The sequence below is a fragment of the Emys orbicularis genome, chromosome 9 (assembly GCF_028017835.1).
Source record: "Emys orbicularis isolate rEmyOrb1 chromosome 9, rEmyOrb1.hap1, whole genome shotgun sequence".
Classification (NCBI taxonomy): Eukaryota; Metazoa; Chordata; order Testudines; family Emydidae; genus Emys; species Emys orbicularis.
Window position 1 is genome coordinate 93,114,846 of NC_088691.1, and position 20,321 is coordinate 93,135,166.

The following is a 20,321-nucleotide window of genomic DNA, read 5'->3' on the forward strand; positions in this document are numbered from 1 at the left end:
TAGAAGTGTTTAAACCCAGGTCCAGAGAGTTGCATAGTCCAGCCAAGGTATCACAAAGGCTTGAATAATTGTTACCAAGTCATAGGCATGAGTCTCATGATTCCCTTAGGCAGGGACCCAGTCTTCATATGTGTTGGTACAGCACCACGCATACCTATGGTGGAAATAAAACATGTTTACTTTCCTTCGTGATGGCAATTTTGAAATGTAAATTTCCTTGAGCCTTGCTCAGTGTGTACATATTGCCTCAAGGGTTCCTTTAATATGTATGGTGTTGTGTTAATGTTTTTCTTAGTCTTGAGAGTTTCTTAGTCCTTTGGTGCAGTTAAGGTTTCTGGTAGCGTATGATTTTAAGCAACTTCTGGTTTTTGACTTAATTGTTGTTTTAGCTTATCACTCAGTTTGTTTTTTGACACTGGAAGTGTGTTAGATGGGGATGTTTTGTATTTTAAATACGTTAGACATTTCATACAAATATATATTTTATTTACTTTTGCTTCCTTTTCCTTGGCACCTTACTTAGAACTGTGTACTGTTGTCGTTTATAAAAGTCAACGTGCTCAGTTATTTAATACCAGAAGGAGAGAGAAAACATTTCCTAAATTAGATTAATGGCTTGACCCTGGATATCATGCCACTATAGTCAACAATACAATGTTTATATCCCTATGAGCCAAAATATTAAATGCATAGGTATTTTTTCATTATATAAAAGTTGCAATGTCTCTCTTCTGTTCCCTTGTATATGTGCCATCTAAACTTCCCAGTGCAGATGGGAAGTTCTCGTTGACATTGAATTCTTGCCACCACACTCAGGTAAAGTTTTTTATGTGTGACGGGGCACCACTCAAATAAGAGTCTGAGTTAACTTTGCCGTGAAGACAAGCCTTGTGCTGACTGGGTAACTAAAGAAATGATGAAATAACAACTCAGGAGGGCCTGCTCTTCAGCTGGTGTAAGCTTCCTTGAAACTGATTTACACCAACTGAGGATCTGGCCAAACAGAGTGGTAGTTGAGCAGTTGAGAGGGGAAGGGATTTTTAGTTAGCCTGTTTTATTTAGATAAGATACATTTAATTCAGTGAGTAATTAATGAATATTGCGGACATTTTGTTAAAGACTCAAAGCCACCTCCCCTTCAATAAAGGTGTTAAAACACACAATAAAGCTCGGAGACCCCCCAGAACAACAGAAGTGACATTTGTGATATTTCTAAGGTTAAAAACAAGATGGGCCCCACTTGTCTCTTAAACAAAAAACAAAAGGAAACAGCCCCCCCATCTCCTCCCCACACACACATACAATACTTCAGTCTGTCTTTATACATCATCATAAAGATCCAAAAAAGAACAAATGCCCAACTTTTTCAAAAATACATTGCAGGTCACCTTCAAAATCGGAGCTTAAAAAATCAAGGAGAAGTTTAGAAAAATGGGAACTGGGCATCCAACTTCAGGATTCCCATAGGGATCCTGTGTTTGAAGATGGTTCACTAACCATAACAAAGAATGGAAACGTAAGGTTCAATAATCAGGATAAAGTATTATTGCTCTGGAGTGCTATAATAAAGACCTGGATTTAATTCCCAATATTTTGATTCCTGTGCTTATCTCTCTGTACTTTGCCTTGCTGGGAATGATGCCAATAGTGTTGCCTCCCATCCACTCTTGTTATGCCAGAATTACAGTGTTTGGAAGGGCCTCGAAAGGATAAAGTAGGATGCGTGGAGGAACTGAAGTGGTTCCCTGAGGACTCTGAAAGGGACATGGACAACAAACGAAGCCCACTAGGATAAAACAGAACCAAAAGCATGAAGAAACTGTCTAATTTGGTGAGGAGGTGTATTTGGATCAATGTGGTATCAAGTTCTAAAAAAATGAGAGAGAAAAGATGACTGGCTTGGCAATAAAAGATAATTGACCACAGAGAAGAGCAGACTCTGCTGTGGCCAGCACAATATTCAGATTGCGAACAAGTGAGGAGAGTTGTATTGGAAGGATGGTTAGGCAGCTCAGAGGAAACAAACTTACTTACCATAGAAAGGAAATGAGGTTGAAATTTTGAAAAAAGACCAAAAGAATCAAAGATTTTTACAAGGACAGCAGAGGAAAGACTCTGGAAAAAATTCAGTGGAAATAAAAGGATGACTAGCTGGGGTTGGAAGGTGGCAGAGGGAATGGAGCGGATCTGGCAATGATAGGATCTTGGAGAATAGCATTTTCTCCAAGCTCCTGCCAGATGGAGTACTTTAAAAATGAACTTCAGTCCAGTACATCCATCATGTACTAGGTTTTGCTTCACCCTGACTGTCATTTGAAGTCAATGAGTATCTTTTAATTGACTCCAGTGGACACTTGATTGGCCCTGTAATAGCAGTGAAATCAAAGTCCTCATCCTTAAAATGTCTAATGGTAAGAATGGGGATAAACTCATGTTCACCTCGTACACTCTATCTAGGTGCCATGGGGAGCTGAAGGTATCACCTTGTTGTTTCCCTGCACTGTGCCAGCACATGGACTCTCAGGACACTGCCCCATCTATTGCTTAGCAAGCTATGTAAAGCGTACGTAGTCTTATCTTCCGCCTCTTGTTAGGAGGAGCTAAAGCTTTCATCTGTCAGGCCTTGCCAAAAAGAGTGAGAACACTAACACAGGAATGTGACAAGGCTGAAGTACAGGTGACAGAAGGCAATTTCTGAATGCGAGACATAAGTCCTAGCTACTAGATCACTAGCAACACTTAAGTATTCTGAATGTTCTTTGTCATCCAAGAGAGCAGGCTTAACCCTGTTGGCTTGAGTTTTGTTTTCTACAAATGTACTTTAGCCTCAGTGTATCTGACATATTAAGCTTAAGTTATAGTTTCTAGCAGAACTATGTCTCTGTAGGCTCTTAAAAATGAGAGATGGAAAAGACCTATGAGACAGAGTTTGCCACATGTACAAGTCTGCCGCATGTAGAGGATATTGTCCCCAATGGAAGACATAACAGATTTTAAACTCATTCTACCCTTGATCTTAATCAAAAGACCAAGAAACTGCAAGCCGAGACATAAGGACAGTGTTGTATTATGTCAGTAGTTAAAAGATCTAAAACATAATAAAAATACATTAAAATATAGCTGCCATGTGAAGGGCAAAAATGAGACGACAGAAGATTCACATGCGGTTTAATTCACCCTTGTGCAGGTGAGGAGCACTAGGCCTGTGCCCACCTTACGTTCCACTTATGCCCTCAGAATAAGGCTTAAGAAAGATATTAGGGATACTGTGATGGTGTGTATGCAGCCTTTGCGGCTCCCTGTGGGGGGACTCCACAGTACAACTACACCCCACCCCAAGAAGCAGCAATCTGAGAAGAAAAGAACAGTGATGCTGGGTCCTCCAGGCTTGCCTAGAGAAGACTCTTAGAGCAGTCATTTTGGAAATCACAGAGATCTGATCCTCAAAGGGCTAGAGAGGCTAGCAACAGCTAATCTGGGCCTGGTTGCCCCAGATAAAAGGGGCTGCATGGCCTTAGCAGTTCAGTTCCTGCCTGGGACCAGAGGAATGAGGATGGGAGCTCCTCTCTGGCCAAAGGAGCCTGAAAATTAGTGTTTATGGCTGGCCGAACTTAGATAGCTGGGGTTGCAGAGAGAGAATAACCTGAGGATGTTGGGCCTGAGATAGGGCTGGAGATAACGGGCCTGGTTGGAAGAGGCCCAGGGAAATAACAGTGACAGATTGGAGTAAGCGGTACATGGCTACTATATATATAGTCTCTGGGTTGGAATATGCAGTAGCGGGCAGGCCCAGGTTCTCCTTCCAGTCACAGGTAAAAGTGGCATAAATCCTGAGAAGGAGGGACAAACCTAGCCTTAGCCCTAAGGAGAAGACAAGGTTTGTTTGGAAGCCCAAATGAAGGGCTGAATTTAAAGGGCCCAGAGCCAGTACAAGCAAATAGACTGTTTGTTGGATTCTTTAATACCCCAGAAAGGGTTCATTTGGACTTTGTGACTTGGCTAGAGGGCCAAACCTCTGAAGACCCACCAAGGTCAGCCAGAAGGCTGCAGGGGGCACCAGGGATGAGAAAAAGTTGAGTTGAGTGCCAGTTTACAGGTGCATAGTCTTTGTCCTGGCCCATTGCCCACCAGTGTATTTCATCTATAGTGTATATAAGTTCACCATGGAATCATTATTTTATTCATAAGGAGCAAGATTACTGTAGCCTAGTGATGAATAGATATGACTAAACCAAGTGGGAGAAGATAATTGTGGATTATGAAGGGAGATGAAACAGCATGAGTAGCGTTTTGGATGTACGCATTTTCCGAGAGTTTTAACAATTTCCAGTTCTTACCAAAAAAAGCAGCTCTTCAGTATTTCTGCTATTGTGAAAGGAATAGCAGAAATAGAGCCAAGCACATCAAGAAAGGAATTAACAGCAGGAAAAAAGATAAGGGATCTCCACCTCCATTAGTAATAATGGTCACATTATGTTGTACTCCTTTTGTACTAGGGGTCTCAGAGTTTGAGACTGAGATCTGAAATCGAACCATGGAGGCAAGAAATGTCATTGCTTTTGAAGGCACAAATTGCATTTCCATGTTAAGGTTTTACCAAGGTGACCAACAAATATAGAGGGAAGTATTTTACTCTAAAGTGTCCAAGTTCAGTGCAAATGGTAAACAAAGCAGAATAAGTTCCACGCTTGGTGTAGGGGGAAATGGCTTAGCAACTAGAGGATTAAGGAACAATATATTGTCAAATAATTGAATGGTATCCAGTTGCTGAGGAGATAAGGAAGAGAGAGCAGTTTTTAGTGGAAATAAGTGCTCATTAAAAGCTCTGGTCTCCCTAGCTACTAGCAAAATAGCTTAGAAATAAACACCACAAACTGGTTCTTGTTTAAGGCTCTGAAGCACCCCTTAACAAATCAACCCATTGGTGCAGAAGATTTATCCCACTTGCTTCTGCACTCAAAGTTTGTGTAGATTTGGGGGGGGGGGGGAAGAAAGGGAGATGAGCATGAAAGGCAAGATGGACATGTGGTTTAAAGGAAATGATTCTGCCACAGACTTCTCGTGTGACCTTGTGCAAGCCACTTAATCTTCCGGTCTCCGTTTCTGCCTCTGCAAATTGAGAATGGTCATACCTCTCAGGTGTGTTGTGAGCATAAATCCATTAGTCCAGTGTTTCCCAAACTTGGGACGCCGCTTGTTTAGGGAAAGCCCCTGGCGGGCCGGGCCGGTTAGTTTACCTGCCGCGTCCGCAGGTCTGGCCGATCGCAGCTCCCACTGGCCGCGGTTCGCTGCTCCAGGCCAATGGGAGCTGCGGGAAGCGGCGGCCAGTACATCCCTCGACCCGTGCCACTTCCAGCAGCTCCCATTGGCCTGGAGCAGTGAACCACGGCCAGTGGGAGCCGCAATGAGCCAGACCTGCGGATGCGACAGGTGAACAAACCGGCCCGGCTCGCCAGGGGCTTTCCCTAAACAAGCTGCGTCCCAAGTTTGGGAAACACTGCATTAGTCGATGTGAAGTTCTCAGGTACTTTAGTTATGAATATTGTAGAAAGAGCTAATAAAGCTTAAGACTGTAAGAAATTTGAAAGTCTAAAACTGATGGGAGTTGGGTGCTTTACTCCTCTTTGTGCTTTTGAAACTCTCATTAATTGGCTCCAGTGTAAATCTGAGAAGACCTCAAGTACATATAACCCTATGAAAAATGACTAATCACAACCTCAAAATCTAGGCAGTGTCTGAAGCGTGTATGTTCCCTTTTCTACAGCTCAGCTGTTAACATGTACAAAGCTTTTGTTTGTAACCATGACAAGGTATTATTTTTAATCAGCTCCTAGGGATAGTGGTTACATTTATGAATTATTTATGGGTTAGGTCCTTCACTTTCCTTGCTAACTTCAGTCCATGTCTGCATAGTTTTGAATTAGTTTCTTTCTCAAACAGTTCATGGACATAAATCTATTTATTTTCCAGTCTTTATCAAATATCTCTTTAGTCTCCTGTTTTCTAAAGCATAGAAATTAATTTTAGCACATTTGCATCATAACTTATACCCACAAACCCTGACTCATTTTAGTTGCCATCTGTTGTATATTTTCAGTGTCTGTAGTATGCTTGCTATAACGTGACAGCCAGAGATGCACACAGTACTCTAGATTTTATCTCAGTAGTGGCTTAAAAGGGCCAGAAGAGTGCCCACTAATGTTACACTCCTTAGCCTATCAAATGTTACTTGAGAGACCGATATCTCTATAAATCAAATCACTGTATGTATCACATTTTCAAATTTGCTCAGAAAGAAGATGGTTTTGGCCTTTAAATACAGGCTTCTTGAGAATAACTTGATTTTATCTGCAGTGTTAGTTTCAATTTATAACCTACAGAAGCATGATTAGTGAAGTGCATTTGTTTTTTTAAGAGGTTTTCTTTATAAATGAGAGTTTGAATGAAGATCTTTTTTTTAAAAAATCCGTATTCTTTGCAATAACAGGTGCAAGGAAAAGTGGCAAAGTTTATCATGTGTTAACACAATATTTATGTGTTAATGGGATCTGCTCATGTAAATGTAGAATTTTTGTTGTTGCCTGTGTGGCAGAAGAGCACTATAACTTACATGATTTGCTGCCCTGACCTTTTACAAAAATCTACATTGGCCAATGTGTGATAAGGTTTGAAGTCCCATAGATTTGCATGAACAAAAAGACAAATGGTCATGATTTAACCCATGCTTTAAACCTTACATATGTTGTGATGTCCCTGAAAACAATGTGCTTTGTTCTAGCTTTCAAACAAAAAGGATTCCAAAGCAATTTCTTAACTGTGAACAGCATGGAGTCAACATGTACCTGAATAGGAAAGGTCTTATCATTCTATGTACTTGACATAGTACTGTACTTATTTTCTCAATAACAAATTTCCATTGGGAAACACCCAAAAGAGGGTGCAAGAAAAAGGACTTCCAAGGCAGTCTGCAATATTTATCTATATCAATATTCTTCTACCAATCCCCTAAGAGAAAAGGGGAGCAGAGAATAACAACCCACCTGCAAGTTAGGCTCTCAGGCTTTTTCCAAATCCCCTATTAAGTTAAGGAATGGGTGGAACCCTTCCTATCCTGCATTCTCTCCCATTTCTCTCTCACCTTGGTGGGGTTGTGACGGGGTGTATCAGCCCCGCGGCAGGGGTCTTACTCACACCCTAAAACAACTTCTCCAAAGGGACATAATCACCTTCCCCTTACTTTCAACAGAGACAGGGATGGTCTAATGTTAACTATACATAGCCTCCTGTCAGTGAGACCAATCAATGAGAAGTCAATCCACAATTCATTATTTATAATGCAGATCTCTAACCTCGGCCTAGGGAAACGATAAACCAACACACTCAGTCCTACAGGCCTCCTAAACCATCTGCTTCTCTGCCCACTCCCCAAAAATACCACCCCACTGAACCATCCCTTAATCCTTTCTCCTGCCCTTCATCACCAAAAGCAAAATGAAAACAAAATCTAAAATTATTCCCATCCCCTTATTCTTTCAAAAATAAGGCACACACAATTCCCCAAAGTCATTGTATCTTTTAAAAATAACTCAAAAATCCATATAATTTTCTGTGCACTGAATATTTTAATGGCAGAATTTGGCCATTGGGCTGAGTATGTGTCCTGTCTTGATAAAAGCTTCTGTTTACAGCAAAACTGAAATGTACCCCTATGCATTCTTACCCATAGTAAACTGACAAAGTAGGGTGTAGTGGAACTTTGGTGCATAGGTCTTATAGTGGCCTTCTGTAGAGGGGTGAATTTCATTGTTAGTGAATGCCATATTTGCATGATATGCATCCGACGAAGTGGGTATTCCCCCACGAAAGCTCATGCTCCAATGCGTCTGTTAGTCTATAAGGTGCCACAGGACTCTTTGCTGCTTTTACAGATCCAGACTAACACAGCTACCCCTCTGATACTTGACGCCATATTTGCAGGCAATCATATTCGGGGACTACATATAACTGGCTCATTACAATTAGCTAATTCAGGTCTTTAGCTTTAAAAAACATGACAGAATGAATAGTGAGGCTGTAATGTAGAAGCCACATTATAATTTAGTAGGGTTACCATATTTGCACAATCAAAAAAGAGGACATGGGGGGGAGGAGCCCTGCTCTAGCCCCGCCCCTGCCCTGCCCCGCCCCATCCACTCCCTCCCCCAACCCCCCCCTGCTCCTTGTCCCCTGACTTCCCCCTCCTGGGACCCCTGCCACTAACTGCCCCCTAGGACCCCACCCCCATCTAAGCCTCCCTGCTTCTTGTCCCCTGACTGCCCCCTCCTGGGACCCCTGCCACTAACTGCCCCCTAGGACCCCACCCCCTATCTAAGCCTCCCTGCTTCTTGTCCCCTGACTGCCCCCTCCTGAGAACCCCCCACCCTAACTGCCCCCCTAGGATCCTACCTGTCCCCTGACTGCCCCAACCCTTATCCACACCCCCACCCCATATTCACACCCCCGCCCACTGACAGGACCCCCAGAACTCCCGACCCATCCAACCCGCTATGCTCCCTGCCTGCCTCAACCCCTCTCCACACCCCTGCCCCCCTGACAGCCCCCCCAGAACTCCCGACCCATCTACCCCCCCCCCCGCTCCCTGTCCCTGACTGTCCCAACCCCTCTCCACACCCCTGCCCCCTGACAGCCCCCCGCCAAACTCCCGACCCATCCTACCCCCGCCCCCTGTCCCCTGACCAGGGCCGGCTTTAACAAGAGCCCAGGAATCAGGCTGCGCTCCGGCCGGAGTTGCAGGGCTTGGGGCCGGGCTGGAGGTGCTTGGCCGGGGCCGGGCCGGCCGCCCTGGAGCCCGAGCCGGGCCGGAGCCGCTGGGGTCAGGGCCGGCGTGCTTGGCCGAAACCGGAGCCGCCGGGGCCGGGCCGGCGCGCACGACCGGAACTGGGGCTGGTGCCCCGGTGTCCGACCTAGGCCGGAGCCGCTCAGCCGGGGCCGGACTAGGCCGCGCCATGCCTCCCCAGAGCCCTCCTCCTCGCGTCCCCCCCACCCCATCTTACCTGCTGCTGCCTGCCTGCCCCTGCTTCTTTTCAGACTTCCCGCGAAGATCTGATTCGCAGGAAGCAGGGGAGGGGGAGGAGCAGGTGGGCGGAGCGTTCAGGGGAGGGGAGGAGGGGGAAGACAGTTGCGGGGCCGGGGGCATGCTAAGGCTGCAGGGAATTGGGGGAGCCGAGAAGGGGCTTTGGCTGCTGAGCGGTGCCGCTTTTCGATCTATAAATAGCCGACCGGGGGGAAATCCCAGACATTTTTAGATTTTTAGAAATCCCCCCGGACGGCTATTTATAGATCGAAAAGCTGGACATGTCCAGGGAAATCCGGACATATGGTAGCCCTAAATTTAGAGGCTCTATTCCAATAACTGTGTTTCACTTGTTTTTAAATTTGACCACACGACGTATAAGTGTAACCTCATACAGTTCTATATTTCTCCTTGATGAATATATCAATCATTACTATTGACCTGTAAGGAAACAAAATCAATAACACATTTTTATTAGTCATCTTAATGTTCTCTTCAGTCATTAAAAGTAGAAGAGAACAGATTTCAAATGTTATTGGCATGACTCCAGTTTCCCTTACACAGATACTAATTAAGCTTTTGACTAATTTACTTACTCCTTAACCATTAAGATTTGGAGGCTTGGGTTTTTTTAATATGAATTGCAATGGTGTTTTTCTTCTCATACAACAAGGAAAATATTAACATGTACATTTTTCCATTTGTTAGTTTTAAGTATTGAAAAAAAATTATATACTTTTAATACCATTAAAAAAGGAAGGTGTGATGAATTAGCGGTTCACAAGTATTCATATAGCACAAGAAGTTTAGCTAGCTGTTATGGAAAGTTTCTAAGTTGTCTAGCATTTTACTGCTACAATTTTTCTTAGTGTCTGATCCAGCAAAGTACTTAAGCACATACCTAACTTTAAGGACATGAGCATTTATTTATTTACTTAATTTATTTAGAGTTTTAAAAAAAAAGACACCTATGCATGCCTCTAAGTGCCCAAACACGTATCTAGCAATACAGCAAAATCCAAGCAGCATTAAAGTAAGAATTTCAAACAAGAACTCAGCTAGCTGCCTACAAAAAATTCTTTCCAACCCTTTCATTCTAGGAAGCACACTCCTCATTCTTATCCCCAAACCCTATAAAACAGATGCCTTTTGCAGTACGTCCAGGTCACTAATGTCACATGCAGAGAGTTCTATTACACTCAGTGACTACTCATATGCTTAAAGTTATACAGATGCCTAAGTGCTTTGCTGGATTGTGGCCTTAGTCCTGAATTCCAATCCTAAATTTGTAGAACAAGTGATGATTTCCATTTAATTACAATTAATTTCTTTGCCATGAGAGAAGCTTATAGAAGCCATTTTTCTCATCTGTGATAGTATCATCCAGTTTTGATAACTCTTATTTATCTTCTTAATGTTTACAGATTAATAAAACTAAAACATTTAGAAGGGTAAACAGATTTTTAAATATCTCACAGATGGCTGATCTATCATAAGAAAAATGTTTAACATTTTTAATTTTCTATTTTAAACATTTTCCCAATTTATGGTTATAAGAAAGCAGAAAACTTGTTCAGACAAGGGTTTAAATTCTTCAATCACTCTTCTATGGGTCTTGACATTTATTTTTTAATGGTAGCCTAATATATTCCTTAGGCAAGGTAACATCATGTAGCATATTATAAAACTCATTGATATAGTATGATGTGGTGTTAGGCAAGGATATTGCCTGGAATTTTATAATTGATTACCACCTCCTTCTTTTTGTAAGAGGGAGAACTTCAAGCCATATTAACTGACTATGGGGAGCCTTTCAGCTAAACATGCATGACAAGAAAAATACAAGGTAATTGTTAATGCTTAGTATGGAGTGTTCTGTGTAATGCATTTCTAGGAACGGAGGCTAGTCTGTAATTAAAATCTCAGCTGCTTTCTTTTTCCATTCTCTAACAATATTAGTCACCCAATGAGATTTCATCTGATTAGTATAAGTTAATGTTTTCAGTTGGCCTGTTTGCACATTTGAGCTTAGAATGTTGTGTTTCTGGCATTGCACAGTGATAATTGTTGGGGAGAACTGCTTCAGATAGAGAGGTTGTTGGCCCACAAAGTTTCCTCTTGTTTACTCTCATCACACTGTGGACTAGGAAATCTGAAGAGTCTAGATACTACTGGGATTGGTTCTCTACAATCTCTCGATAAGATTTTCCCATGTGAGAGTTCAGGCAAGGTGGTGACTGGCAAGATTTGCCCTATCAAAAGCAATTTTTTTTGTCCTGAGCAAAGGCCTAACTTTAGGTTCACTACTTTAAGGTACCTTGTCCACCCTAAAGGAAGCATTGATGTTCTCCTCTAATAGCAGACCCAGTATCTTGCCTCTGGATTTCAGGTTGCAGGAGGTTAAAAGCTCACCCAGTCCTTCCAGAAACTCACTGATCAACACTGGCAGTAACTCAAGCAGGGAATGCTGCGTTTATCCACCTCAGTTACAGCTCTGCTTCCAGGGAGGCAGATATAGTTCAATCTGAATCTGACAATCTTATTCCCAAATCAGCATGAAAACTCCTTACAATGGGAAGTATTATAGTATGTAACCAAATGGAGAAAGTGTGGATTAAATGGAAGTTCACTCCCTGGCATAGTTTCACTGAGTGGGAGGGGCTATGGTGAAAGTCAAAGAAACCTTTCTTGAGCTCATGCATACCCACAGGGAGTAATTTTAAAGTCTTTATACTGCATGCAGTCAGACTCAGCGTGAGACTTCTGCCACGGGCACTATCAGTCTTCCCTCCTCTTTCATATGTCACAAACTTGAAGTATATCATGGTGTTCTATCAGTGTTAAGCAGAGGGGGAAGCAGTTATGGGCCACATATTTGATAGCCAAGAGGAAAAGACTATTATAATGCCGTGCCACACCATCGGTGGAGTAGTCTGTCACTTCTACATATCTTCTTTGGAGTCTTCCAAAAGCAGTCTGATTCCATTTGGCTCAGAGCGTGGATCATCAAAACAAGTCCTCTTCCACAATGAGAAATGTGTGCTTGAATATCAAATTGGAGGTGCAAATTGGTTGATCCAGTATGACAATCCTATCATCTCTCTCTCTCTCTCTCTCTCTCTCTCATATCCTGGACTTTCAACCAAATACTGTAGTCACAGTCTGGCCAGGTATGTTTTGGGTTATGCATCACCATAGGGATAGCTCAGTGCTTTGAGCATTGGCCTGCTAAACCCAGGGTTGTGAGTTCAATTCTTGAGGGGTCCACTTAGGGATCTGGGGCAAAATCAGTACTTGGTCCTGCTAGTGAAGGCAGGGGGCTGGACTCGATGACCTCCCAGTTCTAGGAGATGGGATATCTCCATTAATTTATACTCTGAGCCGCATTATACTCTTGTTCCATGCATAGCAGTCTTATTCACAGGAGTTCAGTGTTAGATTAGTGTAAGGGCCTGTAATGATGGGAATAGTTCTTTAGTGGGACTATTGACATGAATAAGAATGAGTCCCATGAAAAAAGGCTTTGCAGGACAGCTCTAGAAATGAACTTTAATATATGTTTACCAGCAGGCATTCATTGTGACTCATCAAGCAAATAGTATTCATTTTCCAAATTAGTACTATATGCATATGAAATCTGTACTTACCAAACAGCTGCGGTCCATGGAATATATACTTTTCTTTAAAAGAAAATTAAAATTCGAAGTTAAAATGACACATTTGGATAATTTTTTTAACTAGCCCGGGACCTGGGCTCCTTATTTTTCAGGCAATGAATCTTAGCAATTGCATGTCGAACTAAAACTATGGGCATCAGCAAGTTAGAACTTTGCCTCTAAAAATTCCTCTACCCAAATACCACTCTGGAAGACTACCAAGAAACAAAATGGTGGGAAATGCCAATGAGACGCAGACCGCTGCGTGGAAGGGACTCCTGTCTGGGAGCGTGTGAGCTGTTTGCACACACTAGCGACTTTCACCGCTGCAGTTCCCGGTAGAGCCCTGCAGCTCTGTGGATATCCGCGGATATCCACATTTGCGGATATAAATTTTTTAATCCACGCAGGGCTTTATTGACAACACCAGGTCTTGGTAGTGGTTTTGAAGTAAAAAGCTATCATGATGAGCAAGTCATTGTAACACACAAAATCTCAGTGGAAATGGTGGGCACAAAAGAGAGACTGGGCTATTATAAATTTGGCTGTTTGTTCTTAGTTCATGGTATAGTGCCATCTCCCCTTCACAATTATGAGGTAATTTGTGTCAGATCTGTATGTATCATACAGCATACAAATAATGATATCCTATAATAGATACACTTTGTGTTAGTGTGTACACATGTCTCTGAATATGGGGAAAAGATCTTATGGGCCTTTGAAGCTTGAAACCCGAATCAGGCTCTGCAGTTTCAGTTAATATGGCAAGTGAAACCAGCTTGAAGACTTTGAAAGTTCAGTGAAGTTTGCATATAGCGTACATTTTTGAATCCCCCATCTCTGCTCTCAGTAACACATGCACTAATTTTGGATACAAAGTATCAGCTTGATTGTGCAGCCATAATGCCATACTGTATGTTCTCTTTAAGGATGGGATATAAAACTAGTACATCCTGTCAGTATGGAAGTTGAACTCCATACAAGAATTAAGAATGAACTGACAACTAACTACCCCATTTGCGTCCCAAACTTCTGCTTCCAGTGAAGAAATATAGAGGTTCTGACACTTAACCCACTGCCTACTTGCCAATCTGCAATCATAGAAATCATAGAACAGGAAGGGACCTCGAGAGGCCATCTAGTCCAGAACCCTGCACTTGTGGTAGGACAAAGGATTATCTAGACCATTCCTGACCGATGTTTGTCTAACCTGTTCTTAAAAATCTCCAATGATGGAGATTCCACAACCTCCCTAGGCAATTTATTCCAGTGCTTAACCACCCTGACAGTTAGGAAGTTTTTCCTAATGTCCAACCTGAACCTTCGTTGCTGCAATTTAAGCCTATTGCTTCTTTTCCTAATCTCAGAGGTTAAGAAAAACAATTTTTCTTCCTCCTCCTCGTAACAACCTTTTACCATACTGGAAAACTGTTATCATGTCCCCTCTGCCTTCTCTTTTCCAGACTAAACAAACCCATTTTTTTCAATCTTTCCTCATAGGTCATGTTTTCTAGACCTTTAATCATTTTTGTCACTTTTCTCTGGACTCTCTCCAATTTGTCCACATCCTTCCTGAAATGTGGCACCCAGAACTGGACAGAATACGCCAGTTGAGGCCTAATCAGCGTAGAGTAGAGCAGAAAATTTATTTCTCGTGTCTTGCTTACAACACTCCTGCTAATACATCCCAGAAGGATGTTCGCTTTTTTTGCAACAGCGTTACACTGTTGACTCTCATTTAGCTTGTGGTCCATTATGACCCCCAGATCCCTTTCTGCAATACTCCTTCCTAGGCAGTCATTTCCCATTTTGTATGTGTGCAACTGATTGTTCCTTCCTAAATGGAGTACTTTGCATTTGCCCTTGTTGAATTTCATCCTATTTACTTCGGGTCATTTCTCCAGTTTGTCCAGATCATTTTGAATTTTAATCCTATCCTCCAAAGCACTTGCAACCCCTCCCAGCTTGGTATCGTCTGCAAACTCTAAGTGTATGAATGTGGCTTTTAACTCCTCACTCTCAAGAAGGTTACATTTTATTTTATTTAGCCTGTGGTCTTAGTAATAACTCACATCCCAGGTAAATGCATCCATTTACTTAGAGTCTGAGTTAGATTTTGCTTTTAGGCTTGGAAAGGGAAATGGAGCCCAAGAGAGGATTGTATTCTAAAGAATAGCTGCAAACTGTGGGATAGTCTCCATTGCACTCTTCACTTGCACTTTTTGATCTACGATTAAAAGACTTCAACCAGTGAAGTTTCAAAGTAGCCAAAATGAGTTGAGATAGTGTCAAAGTCAGCATGGTGGTGAATTACTAGAGTAGATCGTGTGGTATGAGCAATTACTGGGGATGGGATGAGCTGTTTTGGAAGAAATAAAAATCAGCCTGAACATATGAGCGTATTCAGATAAAACTGAAACTTTTTTCAGGTTCAGATTGGGACCACACATTTTTTTTCCTCCTGTCCTCCTCGCCCTGACTTCCAAAAGCTGCAGTTCCATTCTTCTCTGCAGTTTTTCAACAGTTCTTCTCCCCTACTCATGAACCCATCTCCTTCCAGTCACAGCTCCTTATCCCTAACTTTGAAAATCCTTCTGTGGGAACCAGGTGCCCCCATAATCTCTCTGATTGGCCTTGGCCATCAGTGATGCTCAATGCACTCTGGGCAAAAGCACTGCAATTCAGTAGCAGTTGGGGCCCCGCAGAAGGGCTGCGAGAACTGCTGGCCCTTAAAACCGTCTTGTGAGATGTGAGTGTCTATTCTATTGGAGGGTCAGAGGTTATCAAATAGGCCCTAGTTCTGTATCTGATGTTTGTTGGGCTGAAAAGTTGCTATTGCACTATGTGGTATACTATGACTAGGGAAGAAAGAGCCTGGGGACCTATTGGAAAGTTTTCAGGAAGGAAGGGCAATCCAGAGGACTCCTATAGGATTATAGAGAGGGAATCATAAACACAGGATGGACTCCAGTAGCATGCAAACTTTTGGATGTTTATCCAAATCATGACTAACCTCCATTTTTCTGTATTTTAAAGACTTATGTAGATTATACTCATTAAGAAAATTCTGCTTGCTCCATTTTTCCACTAATATAATCAAAGCATCAATCAAGGGTACTACTGTAACTGGCTCTGATTAAATGCACTGGAACATAGAGCATTAAATGTCTTCTAATAATGAAGCAGTCCATCTGTCCCTTGTGTGGGTGGAAGCCTGATTGTTTCTATAATATTTTGAAATCTAAAATAACAATTCCCTTTCTACAACAACTTCCCAAGAAATAACTCTAATTTATCAACATGTTATAACCAGCAGATGAATTAGATGTCTTTGTTCTCTCTCAGCAAAGTGACCCTGACACCATCCTGGCTTATACAAAACTAAATTTCACCAGTAAACGAAAACAAACAACAACAACAAATTCTTTTGAAATATTTGTCTCATTGATTTAATTCACTGAGCCCTAACTCCACAGTGATAGGGTCATCATCAATAATGGGACCTCTTCATCTTTTTGCTTCCAAATGACCATTTTTTCTCCCCAGCCAGTCTTTCTATGTTGAACGTGTTGAACAGATGGATAGCAAATCTTAGCTTCCAAAAGAAGGGTGAATTCTTCTAACTTGTAACTCTTAGCTTAGCCAATAATAGAGAAGCCACCTTTATTCACATATTTCTAAAACCTCCCCCCTCCATTTACATCACAGAACTAACATGAAGATTGTCATTCTGATCATCACTGGGGATTAAATTTACAATTTTTAGATTTAATAGCATTGAGCCTTTATAGCTTCAGCTAAATAACTAAGGGCCAGCACCAACTGAAGTCAACAGGGGCTTTTCCACCATGGGGAAAAATAAGAGATTCTACATTTAGAATTTAGTTAATCATCTTGTTAATGCAAGAGCAAGAATAGAATCCACCTCATCACGGTGCTGGCTCTGCAGGGCTAATGAGTAAAAAAATTCGTTTTAATCTAGTTAGTACAGGAGCAGGTATGGTATTTAATGCACTCACAAAGAATATCTGTTGAATAAGAAGGTGCCATTTTTACATAATCACCTTCCAAACTGGTGCTACACACCTTTTAGTTTATTTTTAAGCATGTTGAGTTTTTACAGATTGGGCTTTTTAAAAAAAATATTAAAATCACCATTTGTTAGTCCACTATGTTCATTCTTTCGATCACCTTATTCTAATTAATGTCACTTTGTTTTTCCTTATAAAGACATTCAAGGATTCTTCTCTCACACCAGTTTTATATCGTCTCACTCCAGTGATTTCAGTGCAGTTACTCGTGATGTACATTTCTGTAAGTGAGAGGAGAATCATGCATACAGTCCTTAGACAACAAGTAAGGAAGCTAGGTGGTTGTAATGGTATTTCATTCAATTTTAAATTAAATGTTTGCTTTTAAACTATTCCTGCTCTGGATAAGTTGCCAGTGTTGTTTTCTTTCTAAATGTAACTGATTTATGGGTCATCCAGGATTGAGTTTAAATGCAGACACAAAACAAAATAATTTTTCATTTTGGGAAATTTAAACCCATCCTCCCTAGTGGATGAAAATGTGCTTAAGTCTTCTCTCATGCTGATTATCAGAGGGGTAGCCGTGTTAGGCTGAATCTGTAAAAAGCAACAGAGGGTCCTGTGGCACCTTTAAGACTAACAGAAGTATTGGAGCATAAGCTTTCGTGGGTGAATGCCCACTTCATCAGACGCCACGTCTGATGAAGTGGGCATTCACCCACGAAAGCTTATGCTCCAATACTTCTGTTAGTCTTAAAGGTGCCACAGGACCCTCTGTTGCTTTTCTCACGCTGATGTAAATCAGAAGTAACTTCGTTCACGTCAGTGGACTTGGAAGGGTGAATAAACCGTGTGGGAGGAGAGTCATTCCTGTAGTTCTGTTCTTGATTTTTTTTTATTATTACTTCACAAGTACTCCTGAAGAATTCCATTAATCTTCTTAAAGTAGTAAAGTGAAATCCCTGCTGGCACAACCCTAACAGCCTAAAATAGTCGTGGGAAAGTATTCTGCTTGATGATATTGATTTTGCCCCAAGTGAGAAATGTAGCTGATCTCATCCACCACAGTCGTCATTTATGTTATTAATAACTGGACCCAAGTCAGTTTTAGCCAGATCTTGAAGCTTAGTAAATATCTTCTGCCCAAAATGTTTTATTTCCTCTCTTGCCAAGTCAAAATTCCTTTCCAAAATCTTTGTTCCATAACAACTAGAAAGTACTTAAACTGGGCCACGTAGATTCATACGAAGTATGAGATCCAAAAGGCATTGGACTTCAGAGAAATGAAAGGATCATGGCCTCTCCTCCTACTCAGTCTTTCCCATCTACTTTGGGGATGACTAGTACGATTAGGGTGTTAGCCTTGCTCACTCCTTTATTTAAGGGAAAGCAAGTATTGAAATTGTACTCAACCTATGGGTTTGTGAGCAGGAAGGCTCCAGTTTGACCTCCCCAATCCTTTGCATCCACACGGGGACTAGGTAGTGTGAATAACTCGCACTTTGCCTACTTTAAACTATAATTTGGTATTTTAAGATTTAAAATATTGTTTACTATCAGTAATATATAAAAGATGCCTGAGCCATGAAGGCCAGTTACATGTACAAATATCCATAATTACTGTGTTTGCCAATGGAGTTTGCTCTGCCCAATAAGATAGAATTGGATTATTTATTATACCTTTTAAGATTTTAGGGTCTGAGCCAAAGCCCATTAAAGTCAAGGTCAGTCTTCCCATTGACTTTAGTGGGCTCTGGAGCAGGGAAATAGGGAATACATACTGCATTTTTTTTAGAGGCTTGGCTGTAGGTTTATGTACTAAACAGAAGATATTCCGGTGTTACCCCAGGGACTGTTTGCCAAGACAGATGATTATTAATGATGTGCTTAATAATTTTATGTGTATCATTATTACAAAAATGTAATTCTTTTACCTCATGTTGTGTTAATATTGTTTTCCTTATCAAGAAGATACATGGAAGAAACCTTTGGCCAATTCGTAAACAAAACAGCTCAGTGTTTACTTACATTGCCTTTATGTGTTAGAAAAAGACCTGTTTTGTCCCAGTGGGACCAGCTTCAAAACAAAGTTCCAACAGAGAAGTTGAAAAATATCCTTTACAGACTATTGTCTCAAGTAGAAGATTTTTTTTTCCTGTTCTGTTTGTAGATAGTTGGTATATGATTAGCATATGCTTAATTTGCAGAGTAATCTGTAAATGCCAAAATGTAATGCAACTGCAGCTGGGAGGAAGTCTCGTCAGATCAAATTGTAGCACAAAAGAAATTGCTAGTGCATCATTGTTGCGTGCTTGATTATAAGCATTTTTTGTCTTTTACAGTGGATGTAGTACTTGTGAAATTGACTGTGCAAAAGTATACATATATTTTAGCAAAGATCATTTCCAAAACACCTTGTCCTGTTTTAAGTTGTTCAGGAGTCAATTTACATAGTGATGCTTGTCTTTTTTTGTTTTGTTTTTTGCACACTGTAAAGCACTATAGTTCCCAGAGGTTTTATAAGCTTTGTTTGCCATATTAAGAGGACAGAATGCACCTTACTAGGACTGCATGAGATCACAAGTGTTTTGTTCAGATCAGGAGGTTGGGAACAAAACGCAGTGCTGCAATTCCCATTCAAATGGGTGCAGTTCCCATTGATATCAGTGCTTGTGCCAAGGCAGAATTTTGATCTAGAAGTGAATCCATAGGATATTTATCTAGTATATTGAAACCATCTCCAGGGTGACTGGATGGTACAAGGATTAATGGTGGGCTATGGAACCTGTCATCTCAAGGTCATCAGTTCAAATCCAGCACAGCTCAGTAGATTCAAACAGGCTGTTAGTGGCTTGTGTGAAATGAGTAGTTTTGGGCCCAGTTAGTAGTTGACTGACCATCATCATCTTAACTGGCTTCTTTGCAGGGCTTTGGAGCTGTGCTCTGGCTCCGCTCCAGCTCCAGGCAAAAACCTGCAGCTCCACTGCTCCGGAGCTGCTCCGCGCTCCAGCTCCGGGCTCTGCTCCAAAGCCCTGCTTCTTTGTTAGCAATCTCACCACTTGGGTTGAGGACTGAATTAGCAGGTTGACTGCTCTGCCCTCACCCCTTCAGTGGTTCCTGCTGTTCAGGGATGAGAGAGATTTTCAAGGACACATATAGACTTGTTTTTAAGGTCAGAAGGGACCATTGTGATCATCTAGCCTGACCACGATCTTAAGACAAGCCATAGATTTTCACTCAGTAATTCCTGCAGTGAAGGGAATTATTCTTCTCTAATATGTAAGTGAACAGTTTACAGTACTGCTGTCCATGCTGTACATGTTCTATGGATAAAAAAAAATACTTCAATCTGCAGGAGGGTTTTCTTGAGCATATTTCACTAGCATTGAGTTCACTGCAAAATAAAAAAAGAAATTAGCAAACACATTAACGAGAAAGCATGCCCAGATTATTTCAGTGGCCCTACAGTTCCTCCCACCCTTAAAATTAAATCCAGATTAGACACTAACATTCAGTCCAATGTTCTTTAGCCAAATATGAAATATAGTTGTTGATTTCATA

General features: G+C 41.5%; 1 protein-coding gene across 7 annotated transcripts in view; it reads left to right on the forward strand.

The window, feature by feature from the left end:
* Positions 1-20,321, forward strand: part of NLGN1 (neuroligin 1) — a 435,265-nt gene that overhangs the window by 109,830 nt on the left and 305,114 nt on the right. Inside the window, exon 4 of one of the 7 annotated variants that reach the window (XM_065410496.1) lies at positions 16,648-16,663. The exons of the other annotated variants lie outside the window; for them this stretch is intronic. Coding sequence (XP_065266568.1) covers positions 16,648-16,663 — 16 coding nt within the window. The remainder of the gene's footprint in view (positions 1-16,647; positions 16,664-20,321) is intronic. 7 annotated transcript variants of the gene reach the window in all.